This window comes from Calliphora vicina, chromosome 3 (genome assembly GCF_958450345.1).
Source record: "Calliphora vicina chromosome 3, idCalVici1.1, whole genome shotgun sequence".
In the NCBI taxonomy this organism is placed as follows: domain Eukaryota; kingdom Metazoa; phylum Arthropoda; class Insecta; order Diptera; family Calliphoridae; genus Calliphora; species Calliphora vicina.
The window spans coordinates 78,246,950-78,274,225 of record NC_088782.1 but is presented as its reverse complement, the minus strand read 5'-3'; the positions used below and the strand labels follow the sequence as shown (position 1 = coordinate 78,274,225).

Genomic DNA, 27,276 nt, shown 5'->3' with positions numbered 1-27,276 from the left:
CACAGTACCGCAAAGGACTATAGACCGATCAGTCTGTCATCGTTTTTATTGAAAACACTGGAAAGATTGGTCGATATCCACGTCAGGAACATCCTCTCCCCTGATAATTTCTGTAGGGCACAGCACGCATACCTTAAAGGCAGGTCGGTGGAGACAGCCTTGCATGACGTTGTCGGAACTATAGAGGGGACACTTGACAAGAAGGAATATGTTATGACATCTTTCTTGGATATAGAGGGTGCGTTTAATAATGTGAACATATCCGCAATAGTTGATGCACTGGGTGACTTATGTGTTGATCAGCGGATAAGGAATTGGACAGAAAATATGCTTAGGAGCAGGGCCATTAACTCTAATATGGGTATTGGTAGGACAAGGAAAGTTGTGACAAGAGGCACACCACAAGGTGGGGTCATCTCTCCACTTCTGTGGAATCTTGTCGTAAATAAAATCCTTTTCAGGCTCAGTAGGATAGGTACCAAAGTAGTCGCATATGCTGACGACGTTGTGCTTCTTATTCAAGGGAAGTTTCTTCCCACAATAAGTGAACTCATGGAATCAGCGCTCAGCGTTCTGCTATCATGGGCCAAGGAAAACGGTTTGGGTGTTAACCCTGCCAAAACCGAACTGGTTCTTTTCACCAGGAGATATAAAACACCAGAATTTTAACCTCCACGACTGGATGGTACTTTTCTGAAGTTTTCAAGCGAAGCCAAATATCTTGGCGTAATTTTGGACTCTAAGCTCTCGTGGAAACGTAATGCTGAGAGTCGAATGAAGAAGGCATTATGTGCCTTCTATATATGCAAGAAAACCTTTGGGAAGAGATGGGGTCTTAAACCATACATTGTACACTGGATGTACACCGCGGTCATAAGACCTATTTTGACCTATGGGGCTCTTGTTTGGTGGAGAGTGGTGGACACTAAGACTCACCTCTCTATTCTAAACAAGGTACAAAGATTAGCATGTCTTGCAATTACTGGCTCTATGAATTCCACACCTCAGGCCAGTCTAGAGACGATGCTGAATATAACTCCCCTTGATATATATATCAAATGCATTTCTGCTAAGTCTGCTCTACGACTCAAACAGTCGAGCGGACTGAAGCACGATCGTATTGGTCATGGCACCATCCTACAAAAGATAGGCAGGCCAATCATAGGGAGGGAAACGGATTATATAATACCCACACCGAATTTTGATAGAACATTTAGGATCAGAATACCGACAAGGGATGATTGGGCCGCGAACTCTGTCCTAAGAGATGACGTGATCTCAATCTATACTGATGGTTCAAAGACAGAAAGAGGCACGGGCTCGGGAATCTTCTCAGATGAGCTGGACCTTTTGATGTCTCTTCGATTACCCGATACCTGCACGGTTTTCCAGGCAGAGATTTATGCTATTGATACAGCCGCGAGAAGAATCCGGGAACTGAATCTCGAAAATTCGACCATACATATCTACTTGGACAGCCTAGCATCAATCAAGGCTCTTAACTCCAACGTGATTAGGTCGAAATGTCTTCTCAATTGTATCAAATCACTGGCACAACTGACACAACATCACGTGGAGTTGATATGGGTTCCAGGACATGCGGGCATCCGGGGAAATGAAGTATCTGATGAGTGCGCAACCAACGGGTCGTCCCTGGACGTATCTCTTGCGCAAAGGGATATTCACACTCCCTTGGTGACAGTATCAAAATTGATAGATGAATGGGCTTTGAGCGAGACGGAACTCAGGTGGTCAAATATCATCACTTGTAGAATATCCAGAATGCTCTGGCCCAATCTGACAGAGGATAGAACTAAGACTCTTTTGTCTCTTAGTAGGAATTCGATTAGACTTCTCACGGGTATAATTACTGGGCACTGCATGATTGGACATATGTCTGAACGTATGGGTTACCCACGTTATGGCTATTGTAGAAGTTGTTTAGATGAAGAGGAGGAGGAATCGGTACAGCACCTTCTATGTGAATGCCCAGCCTTACAAGAGCATAGACTACTACATCTTGGTAGAGCTCTTTTCCATGATCTGGACTGTCTCAGGGATGTGTCACTAGTGAATATGATTGGGTTTATTAGAAGTACCGGCTGGTTCCCATAGGGACCACAGAAATCACATAATAGACGAAACTAGGGAGGGAAACTATTCTCACTTTATGTGTGACATTTTCAGCATAAGGGAATAGTACTTCTAAGGGTACCACAATGGGCCGCAAGGCCTCCGAGTGAACTCGCTAACTTGCGAGCAACCCACGTAACCTAACCTAACCTAACAACAAATGAACATAATTGACATTAAACATAATAACTGAGATACTTTACAAATGTAACTTATCATCAAGTAATACTTGGGTTTTAGGAAAAACGTGTGTTAAGGAATATTATTGAATGTTAATATCCTTTAAAGTATTAATGTACTACTTAAGTCGACCTACTAGAAAAGTTAATTTTATTGTTTTAAATAACGTATGCGGAATGAAATTGCAACAAAAGAGAAAACGCAACGTTAAAACAAATAATTTATAAAACCTTTATAAAATAGCCCATTGTATTGATTTAATGTAAGCATAAAAATGTATTATATTCATGTACTTATGTTATGAAGTTATGAAGAAATTTATATATAGGTGTTTAAAATACCGATGTTTGCACTTTGAGTTTCATGGTCTTATTTTTCTCGATTTTTATTTTAATTAATCTACAAAAACTCTTCTATTTAAAAAGGTCCAAAAACTCTCAAATTATTTTTAATTTTAAAAAAATATGGACATTTTTCACTTTAGAAAGTCTGGAATTTCAAGGGTATTGGATAACACCATAATCATCTGGCCGTGACAGTTGGATGATGGAACAGTTAAGAAGAACTTTCTTTTTAAAAAAATAATCTCTGATGTTTCTTTTTATGAAAAGATTAATTTTGTGTACACATTTCGTACTATATTATAATGGAATTGATGGTCAAATCAAATTCTAAAAAAGTCAAAACTTCTAATTTACATCTGATTGATTAAGATCCATATATATTTTTTTTTAAAAAAAAGATTATCTTCTCCTTTGCACATCTTAACAATAATGGTTTTATTTACTACAAAAAAAGTCCACTTTTCTGCCTTTATAACAAATTGTCCCCGATGATAATTGATAAAATATGGAAAAAATTACAAATGTTTTTTTTAAGGTAGTTCTTTTTTTTGTTAACATTTTGAAATAAGTAAAAGCCAGATTTTCAAATGGGGTTTTAAAGTATTAAGGCAAAACATAACGTAATTCAAAATAAGTCCTAAAACACCAATAGCTCATATACTCTTTCTTTTGGCCAGTGTCAAATTTTTGTTGCAATTTCATTCCGCATACGTTAAACATATTCCTGTTTTTGTCACACATAGTAAATGATACCCGAATTTGTTGTGGCTGAACAATTTTAGTTGGGGGGTGACAAGAATTAAATTAAGTTATTAATTAGGGCATTAGAAAATTTTGCCGAATACGGGCCGGAACTGGATTTTAAACCATATCCAAAATCATATACATACATATATTTCTAAGAAATACTTTTTTTTAATTTTAACGGAATTTTTGGATATTTCCTTTTGTTTGTTTGGGTAAAAAAAAAGAAATGAAAGTGGTAACTCGGCATATATTCTCAATCTCATTCTCACATATCGAAGTTATACATGTATGTACGTGTGAATCTGCTGATTTGGTATTTGTGAAGTTGTTTGTGGTTTATTTATTTTACTATTCTCTCTGTTTGTTTGTTTGTCGCTTACTATTCTCTCTGGTTGATCGGTCAGTAGTGCTATTTTCACTTTTTATTTAGCGTTGTGTTTTAAGTAATACATTGATCTATCACTGCCATCAATAAATATAATCGGCTTAAAATTGTTCAATGAATTTTAGAACAAGATTCTTGTTTACTTTTATATTCTTAGAATAGATGTGGATGGACGAGTACCGTAGTTCTTCTGCGACTCATTTGATACTTTTAAATAATTTTCAGTAGGTACATATTTTATTTAAATAGACAATTGTACACATTGCTATATATATGTATATTCACAATTATTTTCTATTCGATATAAGAGTGCATGTTCATGTCGTGTAAATATTATTTTCTTTTGTATTCATTAATACTTATTGCCAAAAAAAAAGCTGAACCCATTTGAGTTTTGTAAAGACGCAATGATGTGATAAACATTTTAATTTTAGTACTCTGAAAAATGTACTACATACATATTTTAAATTTATTGCATCTAGAAAAAGGATTAAAAATGCATAAATGTGGTTGTATAAAAATACGTTTGTTAAAAATCCTTTATTATTTCTTGGGAGTTTAAAGAAAATGGCAACACTGATGTTAGAGAGTATTGAAAACATTTTACTCTCGTGTCTTGTTATTAATGAGAATCACTGTTGACCCACAAACTAAATATTTACATTTTTATCACATACGCAAATTTATAATTTACATGCTTACATACATACATATGTACATGTATAAATACATACATATATACAATATTTTAAAAGCAGTATGAATAAGGGGAAGGTGTTTTCTTTATTAATACAACGATTAGAAAATTTCTAATAATTTCACTTAACTTTTGTTAGTTACGGTTTTAGATGTGCCATTTTTTTTGTTTGAAAGATTACATTAAAATAATTTAGAATGAAGAGACACACATTTTACAAACTTATAATTATTGCACTATGCTACAAATTTTGGGTCACCGCCAATATCATTGATTACAAGGCGAAATTAAAATAGCAAGTGGACAAACCACCATCCGAAAATCACGTTATTGTACGGCAGAAGTAAAATTAAAATGCAAAACCAGCTGTAATACCTATGGGGAAAGGGAACTAACACAAAATTTGTCATGTGACTAGTTCCAAAGTGATAGGTACCGGTTGTAGTTCTAACACTTTTATGAAAGTGACCTTGTCACATGGCGATGTCCTAGGAGGTGTTAAATTTATAATACAATTCATACAATATTATTCAAATTATATACCTGAGATATCTTTTAAAGGAAGTAGGTACTAATTCCCGTATTTTCAATAAATAGATACTTATCAGTGCTTACATATTTATGTATTAAAAATATTTGGTAATTTTTACCCGTATATATTGATTTGAAATTAATGTCAAGTTACCTTTTAGGTAAATTTATCTGCTGGGTATTTTACACCGTAGATACATACAGTGGTTGACAAAACAATAGAAACTTTTCCAAATATTCCATATGTAGCCAAAAAATTTAAAATATTTCTTTAAAATAAAATTTTTTTTTTCTAGTATTTTACTTGTATAGTTTTATTTATATAAATTAACTGAAAAACAAACAACATAATTAATTATATTCTGAAAAAAAGGGAACAAAATTGAAAATATTCACTATTTCGCTACTGACAAAACAATGGAAACTTTTAAACTTCTGCAAGAAAGAAGTGTAAAACGAAAATAATATTTAAAAGAACGACGTAAAAAGCATCCTGTTTACAGTTATTTTATTTTATTTTTAAATTTTTTCACAATTTCTTTTTCTATGTTTTTCGCATAATTGTTTTTTTTTCAAAGTTAACGAAAATGGCTAAAGTTAAGATTTGTGAAGACTTAAGAAATAAAATAATTAACGATTTTAAAGCTGGTTTAAAACAAAAAAGTATCTGAAAATATTCAATAAATAAATAAATCAGCAGTTTCAAAAATTATAAAGATATTTCGTGAGAACGGTTCTGTAAAAACTCAACATTTAGGTGGAAGACCTCGTAAGATTACTCCTAGACAAGATAATTTAATAACTCCTCGAGAGGTTGTTAATAGCCTAAAATTAGAAATAATTACCCGAACAGTTAGTCGCAGGGCAAATGAGGCTGGTCTTGGTTGCTATCGTCCTGTGAAAAAAAAACTCATTTCTAAAAAGAACCGTTCTGCTCGTCTCTTTTCCGACGATCCAAATGCAATTTAAGAGACAGTGATGGGAGAACATTTGTAAGACGACCAAAGGGAAAAATATTAGATCCAAAGTACACAAATAAGACTGTAATGTTTGGCGGTGGCAGTATTATGGTATGGGGATGTTTTTCAGGGCAAGGTATGGGCCCAATTCATATTATAAAAGATACCATGACAGGTATAGGATACAGAACCATATTAAACGATGTTATGTATCCATACGATGAGGGAAATATGCCCCTAGTTTGGAGATTCCAACACGACAACGACCCGAAACACACCTCTAGGGTTGTAACCGAGTGGTTACAATCCAACGAGGTACGTGTTTTGAAGTGGCCTGCCCAATCGCCAGATCTCAATCCCATAGAAAATCTATGGGAAATTGTAGATCGTAAAATAAGGACCCAAAATTACACCAGGATGGAAGATTTATCGGAGAAGGTTATAAGGGAATGGCAAAATATTTCAAAGGAGACCATTGACTCTTTAATTGGTTTAATGCATCGTCGATGTGTAGCAGTTATAAAAAATAAGGGATACCCAACAAAATATTGAGTTATTGTAAAGTTTAGACCATATTTGTTAAAATAATACCTAAGTTTCCATTGTTTTGTCAATGCCGTAATAAAGAAAACTTTTAATTTTGTTTTCTCATTTTTAGAATTTAATTAATTATGTCCTTTGTTTTTTGTTAAATTAAGTTAATAAAAGTATACAAATAAAATACTACAAAAATGTTAAATTTTTTTAAAAAATTATATCAGATTTTAGGCCACTAATGAAATATTTGGAAAAGTTTCCATTGTTTTGTCAACCACTGTATCTATTTGTTGAAGTTACGGGCATAATACCATTAATTAAAACTCATATACATACAGTGATGTGAAAAATAATAAGGACACTAATGTGGTACATTATTATTTGGTGAGAATGTAAGTAAAATTTGAGAAATACTGAAAAATAAAAATAAAACAAATTATGTTAAAATTTTTTTTTTTTAAATTTACATGCATTTGATGATAACAAATTTTTTATTGCTGAGCGGTTGTTTTAAGCTGTGCGAAATAATAAGGACAGCGCATCAATTTGAAAATAAACATATTATAAAAGTTATTGAAAGTTATTATTTTGTATATAAAAGGTAAGAAGAGTGTTCTAATTTACATTCAAACATAAAAATAATTACTTGTGTTCAAGCCAATTTGTGAAAAATAGAAAATCTAAGCATTTGTGACCCAGAAGTATGGCAAGATATCAAAAAGTTGTGTGAAGCGGGAAATTCTTATAGAAAAATATCAATGTTGCTTGGAATTTCAAAAACAACGGCAGATTATGCTGTCGAATGGATTCCTGCTAAATAAATGCGTGGTAGAAACCCGAAAGTTACACCAGCAGTAAAAGGAAAGATCATTTGATGTGTTAAAAAGCATCCATTTATTTCGCCTAAACAAATAAAAAATGATTTAAACATTAACATCGACTCACCAACAATTCGGAAAACACTTATTAAAGAGAACCTAAAAGTTCGCAGTGCTAGATAAGTGCCAATGTTGTCTAAAAAGAACGTGCAACAAAGGTTAACATTTGCAGAATTCCACTCTGGCTGGTCTCAAGAGAAATGGCGAAATATTCTTTGGTCGGATGAGACGAAAATTAATTTATTTAATTCAGATTTAATTCAGGTCTTCATACTCTAAGAAGACCAATTAATACAGCATACAACTCCAAGTACACTCTTAAGACGGTGAAGCACGGCGGTGGTAATATCGTTATTTGGGGATAATTTTTCTACTATGGTGTTGACCCACTATATCCACTATATTATTACTATTTTGAAGATAACATGAAGTGTCTTTATTTTTTTTCACAGGGTGAATCTGTATTTTAAGGATAATTTATTTAAATAAATAAAATAAAAACAACAATTTAATAAAATCGCAATAGAATTTGTTTTTGTACTAAATTATCTAAAAATGAGTACAGTTATCTATCGGCAATTATCTCATTTTACTTAATTTATCATCACATATTGTTATGGTACATTAGTGTCCTTATTATTTTTCACATCACTGTATGTATGTTTAGAAATATTTTGTTCCGATTTAACATTGGCACATTACGCTAGATTCATTTTAAAACTACTAGATAATCACAATATTGAATATGTAAAAAATACCTATATCCGTCAAATGTGTCCCAGTATCAACCAATAGAAATGTACTGGACCATAAACAGACTGTGAAAGAGGGCATTGTTCAATAGATTACAATCACAAATAAGAGTATGTCACCGGTGTTAATGAAATTTATATTTTTTTTAATTAACAACGATTTTTTTTACAAATATCTCTTTTAGTCGTCACGGCAGGTTACTAAAGTTAGTACATTTTCCATATAAAATTATTGTAAAAAGTTAATTTTTATTGAAACCAATTTCGTTTTTAATGAGAATTAAAAAAATATATAGGTTTTGTAATAAAAAGTTTTGTTCCTTTCGGATGAATACTATTAAATTTTAACTTTTCAATAATAAAAATAATATTCTTAATATTTTCTAGCCACATCCTTTATTTATTATAATAAAAAATCATTATTTGTCAGTCAATATTATCCTTATATTGATTAGAATCAACAAAATCATTCCAGTTGAAGTAGAGTTATGGACCAAATTGTCAGGCAACCTCTAAAAAATATGTTTTTCACAAATTTATATTTTATTTAAATAAATTTTGCACACATTATGATAAAAGGACAGTAGACATTAAGAAGCATTTTGAATTTAGAAATTGTTTGAAATAGACAAAAACAGAAATATCTTTACTGTCAACCAACAAACATTTACATATGTAAAATTTAGTTCAATATAAAAACAAATACTTACAATTATGTACCTCCCAATCAAAATAATATACACATGGCCAAGAATTTGTAAAATTCGTGAGATCACAAAAATAAATTCGAACCAATAAAATCCTTTGAGGGTTTTGTTTGTTTGTCCAATGGTCTCCTTTCGTTTTGCGGTGTAATCATGGGGGCTAAAATTTCTTGTTGCAAAGTGTTATTTATTGGGACTAATGGTCCACTAATTTCGAACTGGTTATATTCATTTACGGTGTATTAAAACTAGGTGCTTGTATTTTTGTTTTACTTATAAAGATATAAGTAAGTAAGTATTTAGATATTTATGTGTATGTTCACATTTTCAAGTTAAAGAAAAAACTTTTTTGATTGCTCTCAAACAAATTGACATTTCCTACTATAAATATACATACATATACTATATACATACATATGTATGGTATACATATATTATGCATGCATTTGTACATATGGAATAGTGTGTGTTTTTGTTGCGCAAATGAAATCTCGTTTTGTGAGCCGTGTTTAGGGTTTGGGGTTTCCCGGATAATTTTATTTCCCGGGAAACGGGAATGAAAAATTTCATTTCATAAAAAACAATACATTACAATTCAATTTTACTAACATAAAACAAAAAAAATGTTGGATAAAATATTTGGAGATCATTTGTTACTATAAAATTAAATATTAGCGATATTCATGATGCAGAGCTCTTGTCCTGGTAATAGAGCAAAAGAGCAATTAAGTGTCACAAAATTTTATAAATTGTGAATGTACCTTTATAATTCACTGTCGATCAATATTTTAATTGCATTTGTAATGCAGTATTTAGCTTCATTCTTTTAATTTTTCTGTTATACATATTTTTTATTATATTTTTTTTATAAAATAAAATCTAATTCATTTCCAAAACAAAAATTACATCATATAGTTTAAAAAGTGTAAATAAGTAAAAAAGTAGTTCTAATGTATTTTGTTTTTGGTTTCTGCTAAACTGCTCTTTTGCTACTTTGCTAGAGAAAGTACTCTACATTGTGAATACCGTTATTATTTCATATAAATAATGTTAAATGTTCGTCATAGAACGTCATAGTCACCGAGAAAACTCTGTCGCTCTCAACAGGTGGTGGCTTTATCGTTAATAAAGCATTACAAAGAATTTTTTCCGATTGCTACTTGCTTCAAATAAAGCTAATTCCCGCATAAAACGACTTTCCGCATTTGATTTTAAATGTTTAGGATTTTCTTTTTCAATATTGTTTGAATAATCTAATTCGTTTTTAAAATTTTGCTCCATTTGTACTTCGGAAACATCCTCATCATCATAGCTTTGAACTGATGAGGGAACATTGCGGTCAAATATGCGTATTTATGAGCATTGTCTTTTTGTATTATAATTTAGCTTATTATATTGTGAAGTTATTAGGAAATTTTCATAAGTCTGCTGTTATATTGTTTATTAACTTTACTTTTTATTGCAAGAACCATTTTTTGAGAAATCGTAGAATTTTTAGATAACAGCTGTTCATAAAGAATGTTCATCATAGCAAAATGTCGGCTTAATGCTTCTACTGTATCCTTAATGGGGTTTAAAACCTCCACTAATATTTGGAACAAGCTATTCATCAAACAGAGATGTTATATTTAAATGTATTAAAGTATTTTTAATTAATTTTAAATTTCCCGTTTTTCCGGGAAAAAAATTTAAATTTCCCGAGAATTCCCGGCAATAATTTTACGGGAATTCCCGGGATTTCTCGGCCGGGAATTCCCGGACCCCAAACCCTAGACGTGTTACATACATTTTTAGTATAAAAAGGAAAAAAATAAGCAAGTTAGAGTGATATATTCGTCTGTGTCGAATCTTATACACCCTTTACCTGTACATTTTTTTAACCAGACTTTAGCACGTGCTCTTGTGTACAAGTATATTTCACATTTAAGGAAGAATAACTTCCAGTTTCCTAAACATATATCGTCACCTACAATACAAAATAACGTAACATCACTTTTCATAAGTATTACGTTATTTTGAATTGTTTTTTTCTAAAACCAAAATAACGTATCTTCAATATAAATTTGTGTGAAAAATAAAATTTTAAATAAAAATATTTTTTTTTTTTAAATTAAAGCAGATATTTTTTATTTTAATTACTAACAACTATTTATTCCTACTAAAAAAGGGTACTTCATTAAATTTTCTTAAAGACTGCAAAAAAAATTCAATTGCAACAAATTTATTGAAAACCAATAAGAAAGTATAGTCGGTTAAGCCCGATATAATACCCTACACTGAGTAATTGAGCAAAAATATTTTATTTTCGTCAATGATTTTCGAAAGTGGTCCACATACCCGAGCACGTTGGGTTTGCATTTTATTTGTGTATAACAATTTTGTGGCAGACAATTAGTTTATATTTCTTTACTACTGAAATAACTAATGAAAATATATTCCGAGAAGATCGCTACACAGTATCTGTGACTGATCTGTGTCATCTGATTTTTTTTAATAATTTATTTCTTTTTATCCTTCAGCTATTTCGGACAGAATTTTATTATTTTAAATAGCAACATTGACGGGACCATACCCGATATATCGCTAGTTTTTGGAATGTTGATTTCAACAGATACTCCGCCATCTACGAATGTAAAAATTAGAGTGCTCCAAGATGTTGGCATTAAATAATTATTTTAGCATTTTAATGTAAAAGAATTTAAATAAGATATATGTATATCACAAAAATTGTTCAAAAATCTTAATGTTATTAAAAATTCCCCAGGCCATTAACGTGTCTCAGGTCACCTAAATAGGGAATGTAGAAAACTAATTAAAATATTTTTATAAATATTCAAATCCATATTTCCTTGTATATAAGTTTTTGTCATCGTGGCCTAACGTTAACCTATTGTCTAGTATGGCCAAACAATTTTGATTTTTTAACGGTTGTTTCAAAGCTCCATTTTATTTTTATTTATTTTGTTAAACAAATTTTCGAATTTTTAGATCATCACTTTGGTATTTATTGAGGCTATATAAGAGATTTTTATAAAAAAATTTCAATGTCTACCATAGTTTTTTGGTACCTGGGATTTAAATTTTGCGGATTTCGGGATGTACGGTTTTTTTTGGCGAATAAGTCCAATTTCTTTACTGTTATGAGTTTGAAATAGAACTTATTCAGAATATTATAGTTAAGATAATCAGTTTGAACAAAATCAGATAACGTTAGCCATTAAATCGTGAAGGTATAATTTTGGAGTGTTTGGAATTTCTGATAAAAATATAGCGAAATATTATATATTTTTACAATAACAACCCACAATATAAATTAACCATTAAATGGACTTTGTGTTATATGTATGTAAATATGTGTGTATGTCTATTTGTATGGATGTATGTACAAGAAGTATAAACGGATTTATTTTATTTAGTTAACGTTCAATAAATACATTTAAAATTTAACTAAAGAAGCCAAGAACAAATTTTTTATTATGATATCGATGAACTCAAACTATTTACATATACCAAAGATAAACTACTTTTGTATTGGAAAGTATCAACACACGCGTAAAAGATAAAACATACTAACAATTATTTGTATGCGTTTCTGCACTCTGTGGAGAACTATGTCAGAAACAGATTTGTATGACAAACCAAATTCTGAATCATTCCTCCAATATGGATCAGACAAACAGCCACCGCCGATTGTTGTTGTCGTTGGTGACGGTCGGAGTCGCGTCCGTAAGGTGGTACGCACAGCAACACGCCACGTAACAGTTGTCAGCTATTCGACTCGGCACAAAGAAACGAAAACCCATACATCACATCATGTAACTACAGTAAGGTAAGGAAATAAATGTACATTTGATGTGTTATTCATTGAAATAAATTGAACAAACCTCATTTGATTAGAATGAAAAATAATGTTAAAATTTTTATAATTGCAATAACTTTAACCAATACACATATGTAACTAAAACAATTTTGAGCGAAATTTAATATTGAAATTTTAATTTCGCAGATTTAATTTTAATTTGAATAAAAAAAATGCTAAGAAAATAAATTTACAACTCTAAAAGAAACTGTATTTTTATACATAAAATTAAATGTGATAAAATTAAGCAATTCACATATATGTATATTCATTAAATTAAGGGAAATTCATTCATTAAGGCACAAATTATTTAAACTTAAAACATAATATATTGGCATTTTTTAGATTTTATTTAGAAACATTTGTACAATATAAATTTATTCAAAGTATTGGTCATTGTTAGCAATGACCTTTTCCCATCTTTATGGCAACATATCGATTCCGAGCCAATTTAAGATACTCTGTTCTGAGAGAGCGACCTGCATTGATCGAAACAATTAGTAGTCTAGGAAAAACTTCCCAACCTTAATATATTCACCCTTATCTTTGTTGGCGTAAACGTCTTACGCCTACGACTGTTTCGTACTAGATTAAAGATAAAATGCAAACTGTTTATTTAATCTAGTACGAAACTGTCGTAGGCGTATGACTTTAACGCCAACCACGATAAGGGTGATTGACTTTTTAACAGGTATTGCAACATGTGGCCGAAAGTTGCCATGGTTGAATATTGCGGTTTCATGTCTTGTCGAATATGCGATATGAGCGTTTTTTGGCCAATGATCCGAAAGAATTAGTTTCGTTCGGTACAGGTTCCCTGTGATGGTCTGGCCAGATTTCAGCAGCTCATAATAAATAAGACCCTTTTGGTCAAACTAAATACTGAGCATTTCCTTAGCGCCATGGATATTTGGTTTGGTGTCGATTCGGCTGGTTGGCCAGGCTTCAAATATGATATCTTACGCTTCGGGTTACAGTAATTTTTCATCAAATGATTCGGTGAAAAAATTATTTTTTTTAGCGTTCAAGCAGCATTTCAGATATACACAATCGTCTTTGAAGGTCTCCCAGCTTCAATTCGTATGATACCCAATTTCCCTACTTTTGGATGAATCCTGCTGCTTTTTAACGTTTTTTTTGCTGATTGCGTAGCTCCCAATGATTTTACACGCTCTTTTGAGTTTGACAAGACTTTTCATGGATTAATGACTCCAATTCTTGGTCTTCAAACTTTTTTGTCTGGCATGGGCGATATGTGGTGTTAAATCATCACAATGACGATTTGTTAGCAGTAAAAACGATATTTAATTGGTGTTCTGAAAATGATATAAAAAATAATCTTTATTAAACAAAAATTCATCAAATCACAACATTCATAAGGAGGTGAAAATACTTGTATTATAAAATTTACCAAAAACTAGTGAAAATTACAATTTAATAATAAAAATTGTATGCACAATCTTCAGTATTAAACATATCTAATTTTACTAAAATTTTCATAATTCAACAATTCTCAAAATAACCAAAATTACTTACTGGCTCTACTATATAGTCGCCACCAATATAATGAGGGGACCAACCTTTGTAGATTCTGTAAAAACAAATGTATGTAATACACCCGGTATGGTTAATTTTTTTAGCCATTTAAATGTTATCGGGAACAAAATATGTACAGTGGTATATATGTCCACATAGTGTTTCATATATTTTGATTCAAAACTTTTTATTAGGTTAGTAGGTATATCCCAACGTGAGGCAACTCCTATAAATCCCCACAAGAATATTTTGTGCACACTCCGGAATGTTCTGCCATCCAGTCCCGAATGTAATGTAACTTTTCATCGGACATATGCACTATAGGACATTTTTTGGCCATAATTAATTACAGCCAAACGGCTGGACCGATTTCAATAATTTTTTTGGATTCGAATTTTTGAAGACTCTTAAAAGGGAGGGAGGGACCATTAAAACTTTTTCATACACTGAAAAAAAAATTTCAAAGATAAAAATAAAATTAACTTAAAATTGTTTTCCAAACTGTGTTTCCGGGTTGCTGGTTCCTGGATCCAGTCCAAACCTGTAACTTTTAGGTATTTGCCTAAACTCTTTTCTTCTATTTTTTTTGAGTGTAATCTAACTTTTGATAATAAAACAAACATAGATATGTTTAAAATTCTATTTTATTCAATTTGATCAATTAGATTTTCTCATTCTAAATTATTAACTATATTTAAAAAAACAAGAAAAGCTAGTGCTTCATCAGCAGATAGCTTAGTTGGTGTTGCACTTGAAATTAGTTTTCGCACTTTGGAAGCTCTAGTCGGAGCCTCTTTTAAAATCACTGCAAAATCTAATTGGTTACATTTACGAGCAGTAGCACATGCAGCAAGTAGTAGAGGTTCAACTTCATTATTTTGATCTTTAGCGATTTCGGCTGCAACTCGTCTTTTTGTTCTTTCAGATTTTTGACAAAATGTTAATTGCGGTCGACCAGGCATGAATTCAGTGGGGCCAAGGTGCACTTTATCTAGTTTCATTGAGGTATTACCTTTAAGCCAAACAGCATGTTGTTTATTAAAATATAACTATTACTCCATTTGGTTTTTATATTTGCACAAAACATTCGTGACTGCTTCTCTAAACATTGATTTAGATTTTCTGAACAATCATTTTCATCAATATGTGACAAGAAATATGCATATATAGCGGCTCTTTTTTCATTTTCACTATATTTCTCATGCCATACATTAAATAATTCTGAGTTTTTCACACTGTATTTACCTGAAAAAATGCGTTTTTTGAAAAAGTATGCAAATATATGCAGCTGAAATATGAAAAATTCTGTAGGTAATTGACTGTCCTAAAGAACTGTTATGATGTTATAACTAACATCTGCTAACATTTTTTTGTAAGTCCAAATTAAATTCCGTTTCATAACTTTATTATTTCATTCTAAGGTAACTTTAATTTTTCCAATTTAATCGGTCTAATAGCCGAGTTCACCAAGACTTATCTATATATTAATAAAGTAATCACTTTCGCCATTATTTTCCATTTATTAATTTTTGAAAACTCTATAGTTTTATTATGAAAACTTGTATTAGAAATTGTATCAAAATTTGCTGCACTCAATCGTTATATAAAAACTTATTTAGAAATAGAACATAAAACAACTGATAAAGTGACAGATAATCAACTTTTCTCCAAAATTTAAAAATATATGTTTACTTTGTAATATTTTTATTTATACTAGAGCATAAAAAATTTATTTTTCAAAAATTTTAATTTTGCATTTTGGCCAAGAAATGGGGAAAATTTTCTATAGTGATATGGCCTGCCTTCATGCAGTCTGGAAAGTGTGTTTCCAGAATCTCTGAGCTCGATTCTGTCCGTGAGCTATCGTCCTTTTGAATATAACCATGAACATTAGGGTCCTTAGATAATATTGACGGAATCTTGATAACTCGGACTCACATGATGCCCTTTTCGCTCGTTTGTGATCACATTAATATTTGTTGTTGCACATATTATACCGTTCCAAATCACAAGATTGCCTAGTTAATTTGGCCTTATTGAACAATCTTTCCAGAAAATATTTTTTAGAACGTATATGTAATCAGAATCATTGCATATTATTTAATGTCATGATTCACTAATGACGTCGCAATTTTTTTTTTTTTTAAAGAGAAGTAACACTCAGGCAATTAATTATGCCTATATATAAATGTGTTACTTTCTTTGGAAAGGGGATAGAGTGTAGAGGAAAAGGCGGTGAAAGGAGGAGAAAAGCTTTTACTTAACAACTCTGCAATTGCGCGTTATGTTTGTTATTAGTGCAGGTTGCAGCGCCTCTGGTGGTGAGATGGCGCCTTAGTCAAGCCAACAACCTTTATTTTATTATTTTACTTCGGTGGCGTTTTTAGTGTTATACCACCGAAGGAGGGCGCTGTGATAAATATTAGTTATTAGTAAACTAATAATTATTATAAACTGATGTTGTTGATTGGCAGCGGCTGGGAATCGAACCCAGGCCACAAATACCATATCATGCTTAATGATCAAACGCGCTAACCAATTAAGCCACAGCACCCTCAAGCCACTTCTTGAACCCATATCATTATAAAATACTTTTAAGAGATGTCTAGAATCCAGTTTCTTGGGACTTTTTATAAAGGGTCTACCAAAACTATATTCAACCTACATCTGTCTAATTGTAAATATTTATTTATAATTCTAAATTCTTATGTTATTTCTATAATTAGAACGAACAAACAATAAACATTTCCGAACTGCTTCTTAGAATTAGTTCCAAGCTTGAAAATTTCAAATCGAATCACTCGTGAAAGAACTAGTTCTCGAAGAATTCTGTTTGTTAGTTCAGAGTTCATCAAAATCAATATGAACGCTAAACTATGGAAGAAGTACTACTGGCTAAAAGAATTAGTTTTTAATTTTTTCACCATTTTTTTTAGCACTTATATTTTTAATAATCTAGCACTTTTTTCTAATAATACAGTTTTGGCAACACTTAATAATAATTTCATTCATACATATATTTTTACTTATATTTCAATTGCAGAGTAAAAATGCTATATTGTTATTGTATCATTAAATTTAATTAAATGTCTCTATTAAATATTTTGTAACATTGTTCAAGGTCGTTTGCCCTCTATTTAAAATTGTACTTTGTGATATGAAAAAACGTTATCCATTCCAATTAGAATATATAACACAGGGCAACAATGATTCTTCTGCGGAATTATTTAGCAAATTTTGTTGTACGTATGTATAATAGGGTGGCCCTTAATAAACGAAAGTTGGATTTTGGCCATTCTCACCCCCCAGTTTGGTGAACATTAGTAAAAAATCATCCTGAAAATATTTTAGGTAAATCGGCTGGAGTTAAGACGTGCCGCAAGCCTTCTGAAGTTTTGAGATGCATTTACAAGGGGAAAAAATGCATTTTTTTTTCAGTTTTTGTAAAAATTTTGCCATTAAAAAATTACTTTTGCAATTTAATTTAAAAGAATAGAAATGTGTACGTAATTGTCGTTCTAATGAGACATAAAAAACAGAAATTCGTCAAAAAATGTTAAAGTTATTTAAAATTCACCAGGCCATTACCGTGTCTCAGGCAACTAGAAGAAGAAATGTAGGAACAAAATTAACATATTTTGATAAATATTGAAATAAAAGCTCATTTTTACTTAAAATATATCCATATTACTTGTATATCAGTTTTTGTCTTCGTAGGATACCATTAACCTATTCACAGGTATGACCAAAAAAAATATTTTTTTAACGGCAGTTTCAAAACTCCATTTTCAAATTTTTAAAAATTTTGTTAAACAAATTTCAGAATTTTTTTATCATCTCATTGGGATTTATTGAGAACATAATAGGGAATAAAAATATGAAAAAATTATGAAAATATCTCTTATAGTTTTTCCGTACCTGTGATTTAAATTTTTAAATTATATTCCTTACTGTTATAAATTTTAAGTAAAACCTATTCAGAATATTATAGTTCAGATAATTCTTAATATACTCCGAAAGTTTTACTAAAATTGGAGAACCGTAAACCTTATATCGTGAAGGTCAAATTTCATATATTTCAATATTTTGAATTTCTAATTTAAAGAGCGAAATGTATATTTTTGGGCCGATTTTGATGAAACTTATCAAAAATATAACACAAAGCCTAGTATTTACAAAAACAGCAGAGAAATTAAAATTAACCCTATGTAGCACTTGGGGTTAAAATGACCCCAAACTTTTAAAATCATAATTTGTTTATCGTTTTAGAAGTTTGGGTTCATTTTAACCCAATAAAAGTAAGGAAATAGAGCTCATTCGCCAAAAAATCGACCCACCCTAATATATTTGACGGACCAAACTGGGGTTCCTAATTTCTCGGACTTTTTACTTTCCCTTTGTCACACTCTAGTTTTAATCGGTATCAAAAAATTCTAGTGTTTTATTAAAAAAAAACTAAGAATTTAGACTATGTTAAATCTGTAAAGCATGTGTAGTTAGTTTCGAAATAGACATTTTTCAAATCATATTGTATATAATAACCCAGCAAAAATTTTGTGAATTTTTGTAATGACAACTAGTTATTTCATGCATTATTTTGTAATGAGTGGTGGTTACCCAGCTCATTATTTTATTTACTAGAATAAGTACTTATTTTTATAGAGGCTGGTAATGAACTTTTGCATTTAGCACAGCTATCTGTGTGTTTGACTGGAAAACGGGAGGTTAGTGGTTCGCCACTAGAATAATTCGAAAAACCGGTTTATTTTCAATTTTCCGGTTTTTTTAAACCGGTTTTTACAAAATGACGGTTTTCGAGTTATTCGACAAACCGGTTTTTTTGTCTCGAATTATTCGACAAAATCGAATATTTTTTAAAATTTATTTTAAGATTTTATGCGATTACTTTTAATAATTATCTATTCCCCTTTTTAATTTTAAACAAATTTTAATACAAAAATGTTATATTTAAATTAACAAACCAATGTTAGCAAACTTTAACAGACAGAAGTCAGAAAACATATCGAGCAAAAAATAATCAGATGGCTTTTTAACGTCACCTGTAATAAATTCGCCTTGTTGTACCGTATGCAGTAACACTTTTCAATTGACTTTTTGGTCAGAACTAAATGAAAGTTCATCAAACTCTGATTTAGAATATATTGAAAGTGACTCGCAAAATTTAGAACCACATCTCAGTTTAACATTAAAAGAAGTTCAAATTCTACACAAAAGAACTAATATTGCAACAACGAGCGACTTAAAACAAGATTTTAATTATTTGGACAAATTTTCAAAAATATCCAGTTTCTTCTTTAATAAAAAATAATTTAACGAAAAAAAAAATTAACTATTGTTATTATATAAAATATCTATTAATATTATATTAATATACATACTTTCTTTTGACTGAACGATTTTTTATTTGTTTTAATAAAAAAAATAATTTGACAAAAAAGACTAAAAACCGGTTATTCGAATCGGTTTTTGATAGAAAAAACCGAAAACCGTTTTTTAAAAATTAAGCTTTTTCGAATTATTCGAAAACCGGTTTTTAGAATATGTCGAATATTTGACAACTCTATTCGCCACCTGTCAAAGCCATTAATTTTTTTGTTCATATCATATTCATTTATATGTTGATGTTAAAACTATTGCTAACTTACAATAAAATAACTCGTACATGGAGCAGTGAGTTAGCAGCTTGACTATCAAACACAAGCAAATAATGTGACTGTTCGATTCCCACACAAGGCAATATTTTTTGTGTTTTTTTTAGCTACATATTCTTGTTTGAATTTACTACTTATTTCTCAACTGATTGTAAGTACATTTGTAAGCTTGACCCATGAATTTTTTAAAAATCTCGAACAAAGATAAGTAGTGTTTCAGTCAAATAATAAGTAGTTATGCCTTGGCTCCAATATTACTTGCTGGCTTACTAAGTAAGTAAAGTTGTTGCTGGGAAAATATAAACCACTATTATTGTTATTATTTACTCTAAATATAAATATCCTTAGAAGTTGTAATGTTAGGCACTTTAATAACACTCTGCTACAAAATGAAACTTTTTGTCAGAACTTGAAAAGCTACCTAATGGGGGTTGTAGGCCTAGGTGAGGACATACTAAAACCGTTTTCAAAGATTTTGAAACACCCTCAAAATTTTTAGATACTTTGAAAAAACAGTTTTAGGGTACTACGACCTACCCTAAAACAGTTTTTTCAATTTAGTACCTCTAACACACACATTTTTAGACCGATTTCAAAATTATAAACAATTATGGATAGACACAGAATTAAGCTTTCATAAAATGTATGCATAAAATGTATATCAAAAAAAATTGCGTAAGTTTTTATAAAAAGTTTCGCTTATTTTTTTTCGTAATTTTTCATATTCAACAATAGTTAATTTAATTTTTTTCTATGAAAACCTATTCTTTTTTGCACAGTGTGATATTACTTGTTAAAATCGGTTTATATTTGCAAAAGTTATTAAACTTTTTTGAAAAAAGTTCGAAAAAATTTACCTTGTAAATTCAAAATTTTACAAATATTTTTTTTTCTTCAGTTTTTTGTTTATTTTTATTTATATGCGCTGGGGGAGAAAATACTAAAAATGGTGTTAATTAAAAGTTGAATAACTTTTAGAATTTTCACCCGATTTGAATAATTAAAACCATGTTTTGTTAAGAACTAAATTTTCTATATACAGTACGAGACACAAATGTGTAAATAAATTTGGAAATATCTATAATTTGAATTTTTATGCTCAACATTTACCAATCTGACAATATTTTTTACACAATATGAAGATCATGATTAGTGAAGTATAGCAATACAAAAAAATTAATTTCAAGTAATGGCATTTAAATACCAGGATATCAAAAAGTTAAAAACTGAATTACACAATTTTGTCGCATTTTCTTTAAAGTTAAATAAACTTGTTATTATTATTTAGAAAAAGAACAATTTTAATCAATTTCATTAATGACAGTTAGTTAAAACATGTTACTAGTTAACAATTTACAATTCTTTAAGGAATATTGAATATGAAGAAGATTATCACCGAAGTTGCAAATTCTGTTACCGAGCAGCTGAAAAATGGTATCTCCCATCGAAAAATATCCACCAAATTCAATATTTCTTTTAATCTGTTGAGAACATAGCGAATATATGTGGTTTGGCTTTTCCAGCACCAATTTGTGGACGGAATTCAATTCTATTGTTAAAAGATGGTCTCACTGTATAACGTCTAGTTGCATCAGGAGAAGAAAATAGTCCCCGTGAGGTACAACCAAAACTATCTTCATGCTACCAAATTAAGATTTCAAAACGTGCATCTCTTAGAGAAATCAAAAGATGTGGTTTTTATGCAATAAAGATTGTTAAAAAACCTCGTTTAACTGAAAGACACAAGTCTCTTCGACTAACATTTGTAAATTTTTTTAAGAAATGGACCTTTGATGATTGGGAAAAAGTTATCTGTACAGATGAATCGAAAATTAACCATTTTAGAACTGATGGACCAAAATATGACTACCAAAAACGAAATGCGCCATTAAAAGACCGTGATTTTATGACGACTATGAAATATGGTGGTGGAATATTGCCATTTTGTGGTTGTTTTTCTGCAAAAGGTGTAGGAAAACTCCATAAAATTGGTAGTAATATGAATGCAGAAATGTATATAGACATTATCAAGACAACAAATGTGGATAGTCTGAATGATTGGCGTGGACAAATTGAAAACACTGTGATACTACAAGATAACGACAACAAACATAAGTCTAAAAAGACGCTTAATTTTTGAAAAACCGCCAAAATTACATTGCTAGATTGACTCCACCCACAATCTCAGAATTTAAATCAGATTGAGAATTTGGTGCGAATTCTAAAACGTCGCGTTTATAATTATCAAAATGCATTTAGAAACACAACTCAGCTCTAGGAGCGCTCCCATGATATCTAGGGATCTATAATGCAAGAAGAGTGTCGCAAACTGGTGGAGAGTATGCCCTCCAGAATTCAGGCTGCCATTGACGCGAAAGCAGGTTATTCGAAGTACTAAAAAAGTTACTTTAGTAATCTGCGCCAAAAGTGTGTAAATGGGTTGCAGTTATTTTTTTTAGATTACTGGAGTATAATTAAGGAAATATTTTATTTATTTAGTCCTAAAATATCCTTAATAAATATTGTTTAAAAAAACACAAAACGTTTCTTTATAAACATTGCACTTTAAAAATGGTGTCACAAAGTGTAAATATATGACCATCATTTACACATTTTTTTCTTACACTGTACATATGTGGGTATAAATTTTTATAAACTTTCATATCAAAATAAGCAATGAATAGCTACTAAAATCAAAAAAGTTGATAAATTTTGTTTTTCTTTTAGAGATTCTTAACAAAAACAATACTTATAACTTAAAAATGTATCAAAAAATGCACGTCATTTTAAAGCGTAATCAGTTTTCTTTCCAAACCCGTTAAAAAATTTAAAGTCGGACAAAAACTGACTAAGCTACAGGTCGATAAGTCGATGAACGTCACTGAAAACGGTTTTTTCAGAATAACTTCTTTCTTCGTTTTCCAAGTTTTTTTCCATCGTAGCACCGTGTAATTCATTTAACATAAAATTGAATTTGATTCTTCTTAATGAGTGAAAATAATTCGGGAATTCCCGGAATATTTTAATATTTGTTGATAACGGTGGATAAAAATATATTTTAATAAAAATTATTTACACAAAACCAAAATTTTCTGTAATTTTTTAATGACCAGTTTTTTTTTTGGTTTGCCCAGCTTTTTGAACTCCAATGACCAGCTTTTTGGGAATCTGAATCTGGCATCCCTACTTATATATCTTGTTTTGCAAAGCGTATCTATGGATATTGATTTAAAAATTAGTAACTTTTGAATCAATAAATGCTCCTTTAGAAAGGATAACAATTAAAACGAACTATTGTTTGTCTTATAAATAACTTAGCTTCCCAGGAAAAATTTTGTGTATTTTTGTAATGACCACTAGTTATTTCATGCCTTCTTTTGTAAGGAGTGGTGGTTACCCAGCACATTATTTTATTTACTAGAATAAGTACTTATTTTTATGCAGGCTGATAATGAACTTTTGCATTTAGCACAGCTATCTAGTGTGTTTGACTGGAAAACGGAAGGTTAGTGGTTCGCCACCTGTCAAAGCCATTAACTTTTTTGTTCATATCATATTCATTTATATGTTGATGTTAAAACTATTGTTAACTTACAATAAAATAACTCGTACATGGAGCAGTGAGTTAGCAGCTTGACTATCAAACACAAGCAAATAATGTGACTGTTCGATTCCCACACAAGGCAATATTTTTTGTGTTTTTTTTTTAGCTACATATTCTTGTTGTGAATTTACTACTTATTTCTCAACTGATTGTAAGTACATTTGTAAGCTTGACCCCTGATTTTTTTAAAAATCTCGAACAACGGTAAGTAGTGTTTCAGTCAAATAATAAGTAGTTATCGCTTTGCTCCAATTATACTTGCTGGCTTACTAGGTAAGCAAAGTTTTTGCTGGGCTTCTATTTAAGTTATAATTTTAAGTATTTTCATGTGTATGACGAGGACGGTCTGTGTTATTTGATATTTGAATTGTTTTTTTTTCGGTAGTAGTGTTTAATAAAAGTTAATAAAATATGGCAAATATCTACATAGTATGTAATAATCAGGGCAACCAAAAATATGCAATAAAAAATAGTCTGTTTTTGTTTAAAATTCTAAATTTTATTAAAAAATAAATAAAAAGTAAAAAATACTGAATTCATCATTTCGATTTTCGAGACTGTGTTCATTGAGAAAATACCACAAGTTTAAAATTGTTCAATATTATTTGAAATAAATCCCTACTGGCTCCTATAAAAACTAAATCTGTTTTACTTTTAGATTTGTAGTTTTCTTTTACAATCGATTTCCCTCATCTTTTAAACTATCTAATACTTCAAGAATTTTGTCGTAATTAGTAATTAGTGATCAGGAGGAACAGGAAGTTCCGGATAAATTTATCTAATTGCTTCTACTTTATATGGAGATTTAAAAAAAAAAAAAAGATTTGAAATTATCTTGTCCACATTTTTATTATATGCAGTTTCACAAATCCGATGGAGAGCGTGTCATTTTTGGTATGTATGTACTCATATGTATTTTTATACGGCGCATAGCAAAAAAGTATGATATTACATATTTTTGGTTGCCCTGATAATAACCATTTACTTATTAACTTTTGAACTAACAATGTACTGGTATGTACATAGATGCGAGTATGTCTATACATAATATTTGTTATATGTTTGTACATATACGAATACTGTGTGATTTGTTTGTGTACATGTACGACTGAACTTTGATTTAAATTACATTGAGCTCATGCCTCAGTTCAGTTCATGGGTATTCAATTAAGTTTGTTGTTTGTTTCATGTTTCCGTATGCTGCCACATAGTTAGTAAGTCAGTCTGTCAGTCAATAAGGTCGGCTAAAGTATAAACGATTATGTCGTCGCTAAACCTATTTATGGCCGAAGGTTTTTGTTGATTTTTTTAATTTTCCTGTTGTTTTATCAAACACCTGTTGCATATCAATTACAATCATAAACCGTATCTATTGAGGCATATGTACATATAAATAACTAACATACAAACATACATCTTATATAAACAATCAAATTTATCTACATTAATATGGTTTGTTCGATACATAACTCGGTAAACATTTAAATTAAACATTCGAAAATGCTAAACAAATGTCAATTATTTATACAATAAGAATAGAGAAAAAATATCCATTCGTATTTATAATTTTTTGTTTGTGTTATACATACATATGTATATCAAATGATAATTTGCAAACTGATAGGTCGTTCAAGATATAAGCAGGCCATATTATTTATAATCGTGTTACCAAGTTTTAAAATCTGCAGTAAATAAAAAACTATAGAAACGCTCAAGTTATCGGCCAAAAATTGGGTTTCGGTCTGTATTGGAATTTTATAATGCAAAAAAATATACACTGATGGACGAAAGTCACCGCCATTTCCCTTCAGAATGTTTAAAGGACTACCACGTTATAAATATAATTGAAACACAAAATTTTATTTTTTCAACAAAAACAATAATTCAATTTAATTATACTTCAGTTAAAACAAGTCTTTTTAACTTAACCTAATTTACAAATACGTACCGTGGCGATCCTTTACACATCCTAAAGAGGAAATGGCGGTGAATTTTGTCCATCAGTGTATGTACATATTAGGGTATTCAATTAATCGGGTTTCTGGTTTAATCGGTTAATCGAGCAAATAATTAATCGAGGTTTAGATTTATTCGGTTAATAATCGGTTAATTTAAAATTATTCGATTAACCGAATAATTTCTATTTTAATTTTAAATTGAAAATACAACAACAAATTTTGTGTACAAAAACATAAAAAACAGCAAATAAGGTATTTGAGATCATTTTTGTATACATATCGCCTACTTGCTGCAACAACGTCATAACTCAAAATCCGTGTTTTTTGAACTGAGTAATACAAAATATGTGCTGTTCTATAATCTTTCATATAGTTTTATCAGTTTTCAAAGAAGTCAATTATTTTTTGTGTGAGAGTGTTTTTTTGTTGAAAACATCAAAATTAAAATTCACGTTTTCTCGTATATTTGATAAGTAAAAATTTGGGTTAAATACAGATTAGAAAGATATTAAGATCTACTATTTATATTTCTGAAATCGCATGATATGTTGAAAATTTATTTAAGAAATAGTAAAATGTCAAAATATTCAAAGACGTTTTTCTCGAAACGACTTTTTTTTGAATTATGACATTGTTGCAGCAAATTAGCGATGTGTGAGTTTTTTAGGGTTTTAGTGAGATCTTCTGAAATAATCTTTTATAAAAAGAATATAATTTAAACGATTTTTTTCTTTAGATTTAATAAAACTTTTCTTGGAAAAAACTCTCAAAAGCATGATAAAGAATATTCCCTTTTGGATTGTTTTAGATTATGATTAATTTAACAGCTTCGTTTATTTATGATAAAAGACTCATTTCAAAAAAAGTTTCGTCTATACATGTAAATATAAACAAAGTTTCAAATACATGTTAATTAAATATGTCAGTTGTTATACAACTCACTAATCATGTTTATAGTATGTTCAAAAAATATCTAATTTTAATTTGAAATTTGTATTTGAATTGAAACGGATAAATAAATACAAAAGCATTTTTTAAGTGCAAAAAAAAGGATTTTCGGTTAATCGACACAAATTAATCGGTAATTTCAAATTATTCGAACAGTTAACCGTCTAAAATTAATCGGTTAATCGATTGAATACCCTAGTACATATATAAAAAAAAGTTTAGAATATCATAATATAAATCCGATAATATTCTAAAAAGTCTAAGAAAACTAATGAATATGTACATTAGGGATATAACTATTGACAATTTTTGCAAATATGCAAATTGGCATAGCATAGTCGAATAGAGCATTAAAAAATATAAAAAACCGCGGTATTATTTTTTCGCGGTTGTTAAAAAAGTTCACGCACCAAACGTAATAAAGTTTTTCATGAAATATTTTCAATTATTTTAAAACACAATATATTTTAAAAGACATACTTTAAAAGATAATTTTTGCAAAAAAAAAAATATGAAATAATTTATATAATTTTTCAGAGAAAAAGAAGTTTGGTTTATTTTAGAAATTGGTGTTGGTGCGTGATGTTTTTGATTCAAAATGATCTAAAAAAATGATTTTCATTACTTATACAACATTGGCCATCACATGGTGATATGCCAAAAGTTCCGCCAAAATTAGTTATATGCCTAATGTACACAACCTTCCAGAAATAATCTTTCCTAATAAATATTCAAAATGAAAAAAATGAAAAAAATGAAAGAAAATCTAATTTTAAGTACTAGTTACAATTAGATTGTCAAACATATAATATTTATAGTTCTCATTTAGTTAAGCCAATTTTACACATAAGC

At 30.0% G+C, this 27,276-nt stretch overlaps 1 protein-coding gene across 3 annotated transcripts in view; it reads left to right on the top strand.

The window, feature by feature from the left end:
* Nucleotides 1-27,276, top strand: part of siz (Brefeldin-resistant Arf-GEF family protein schizo) — a 95,549-nt gene that overhangs the window by 42,287 nt on the left and 25,986 nt on the right. The window contains exon 1 of one of the 3 annotated variants that reach the window (XM_065505649.1): nucleotides 12,264-12,676. The exons of the other annotated variants lie outside the window; for them this stretch is intronic. Coding sequence (XP_065361721.1) covers nucleotides 12,432-12,676 — 245 coding nt within the window. The 5' untranslated portion in view covers nucleotides 12,264-12,431. Of the gene's footprint in view, nucleotides 1-12,263; nucleotides 12,677-27,276 lie in introns of those variants that run through there. 3 annotated transcript variants of the gene reach the window in all.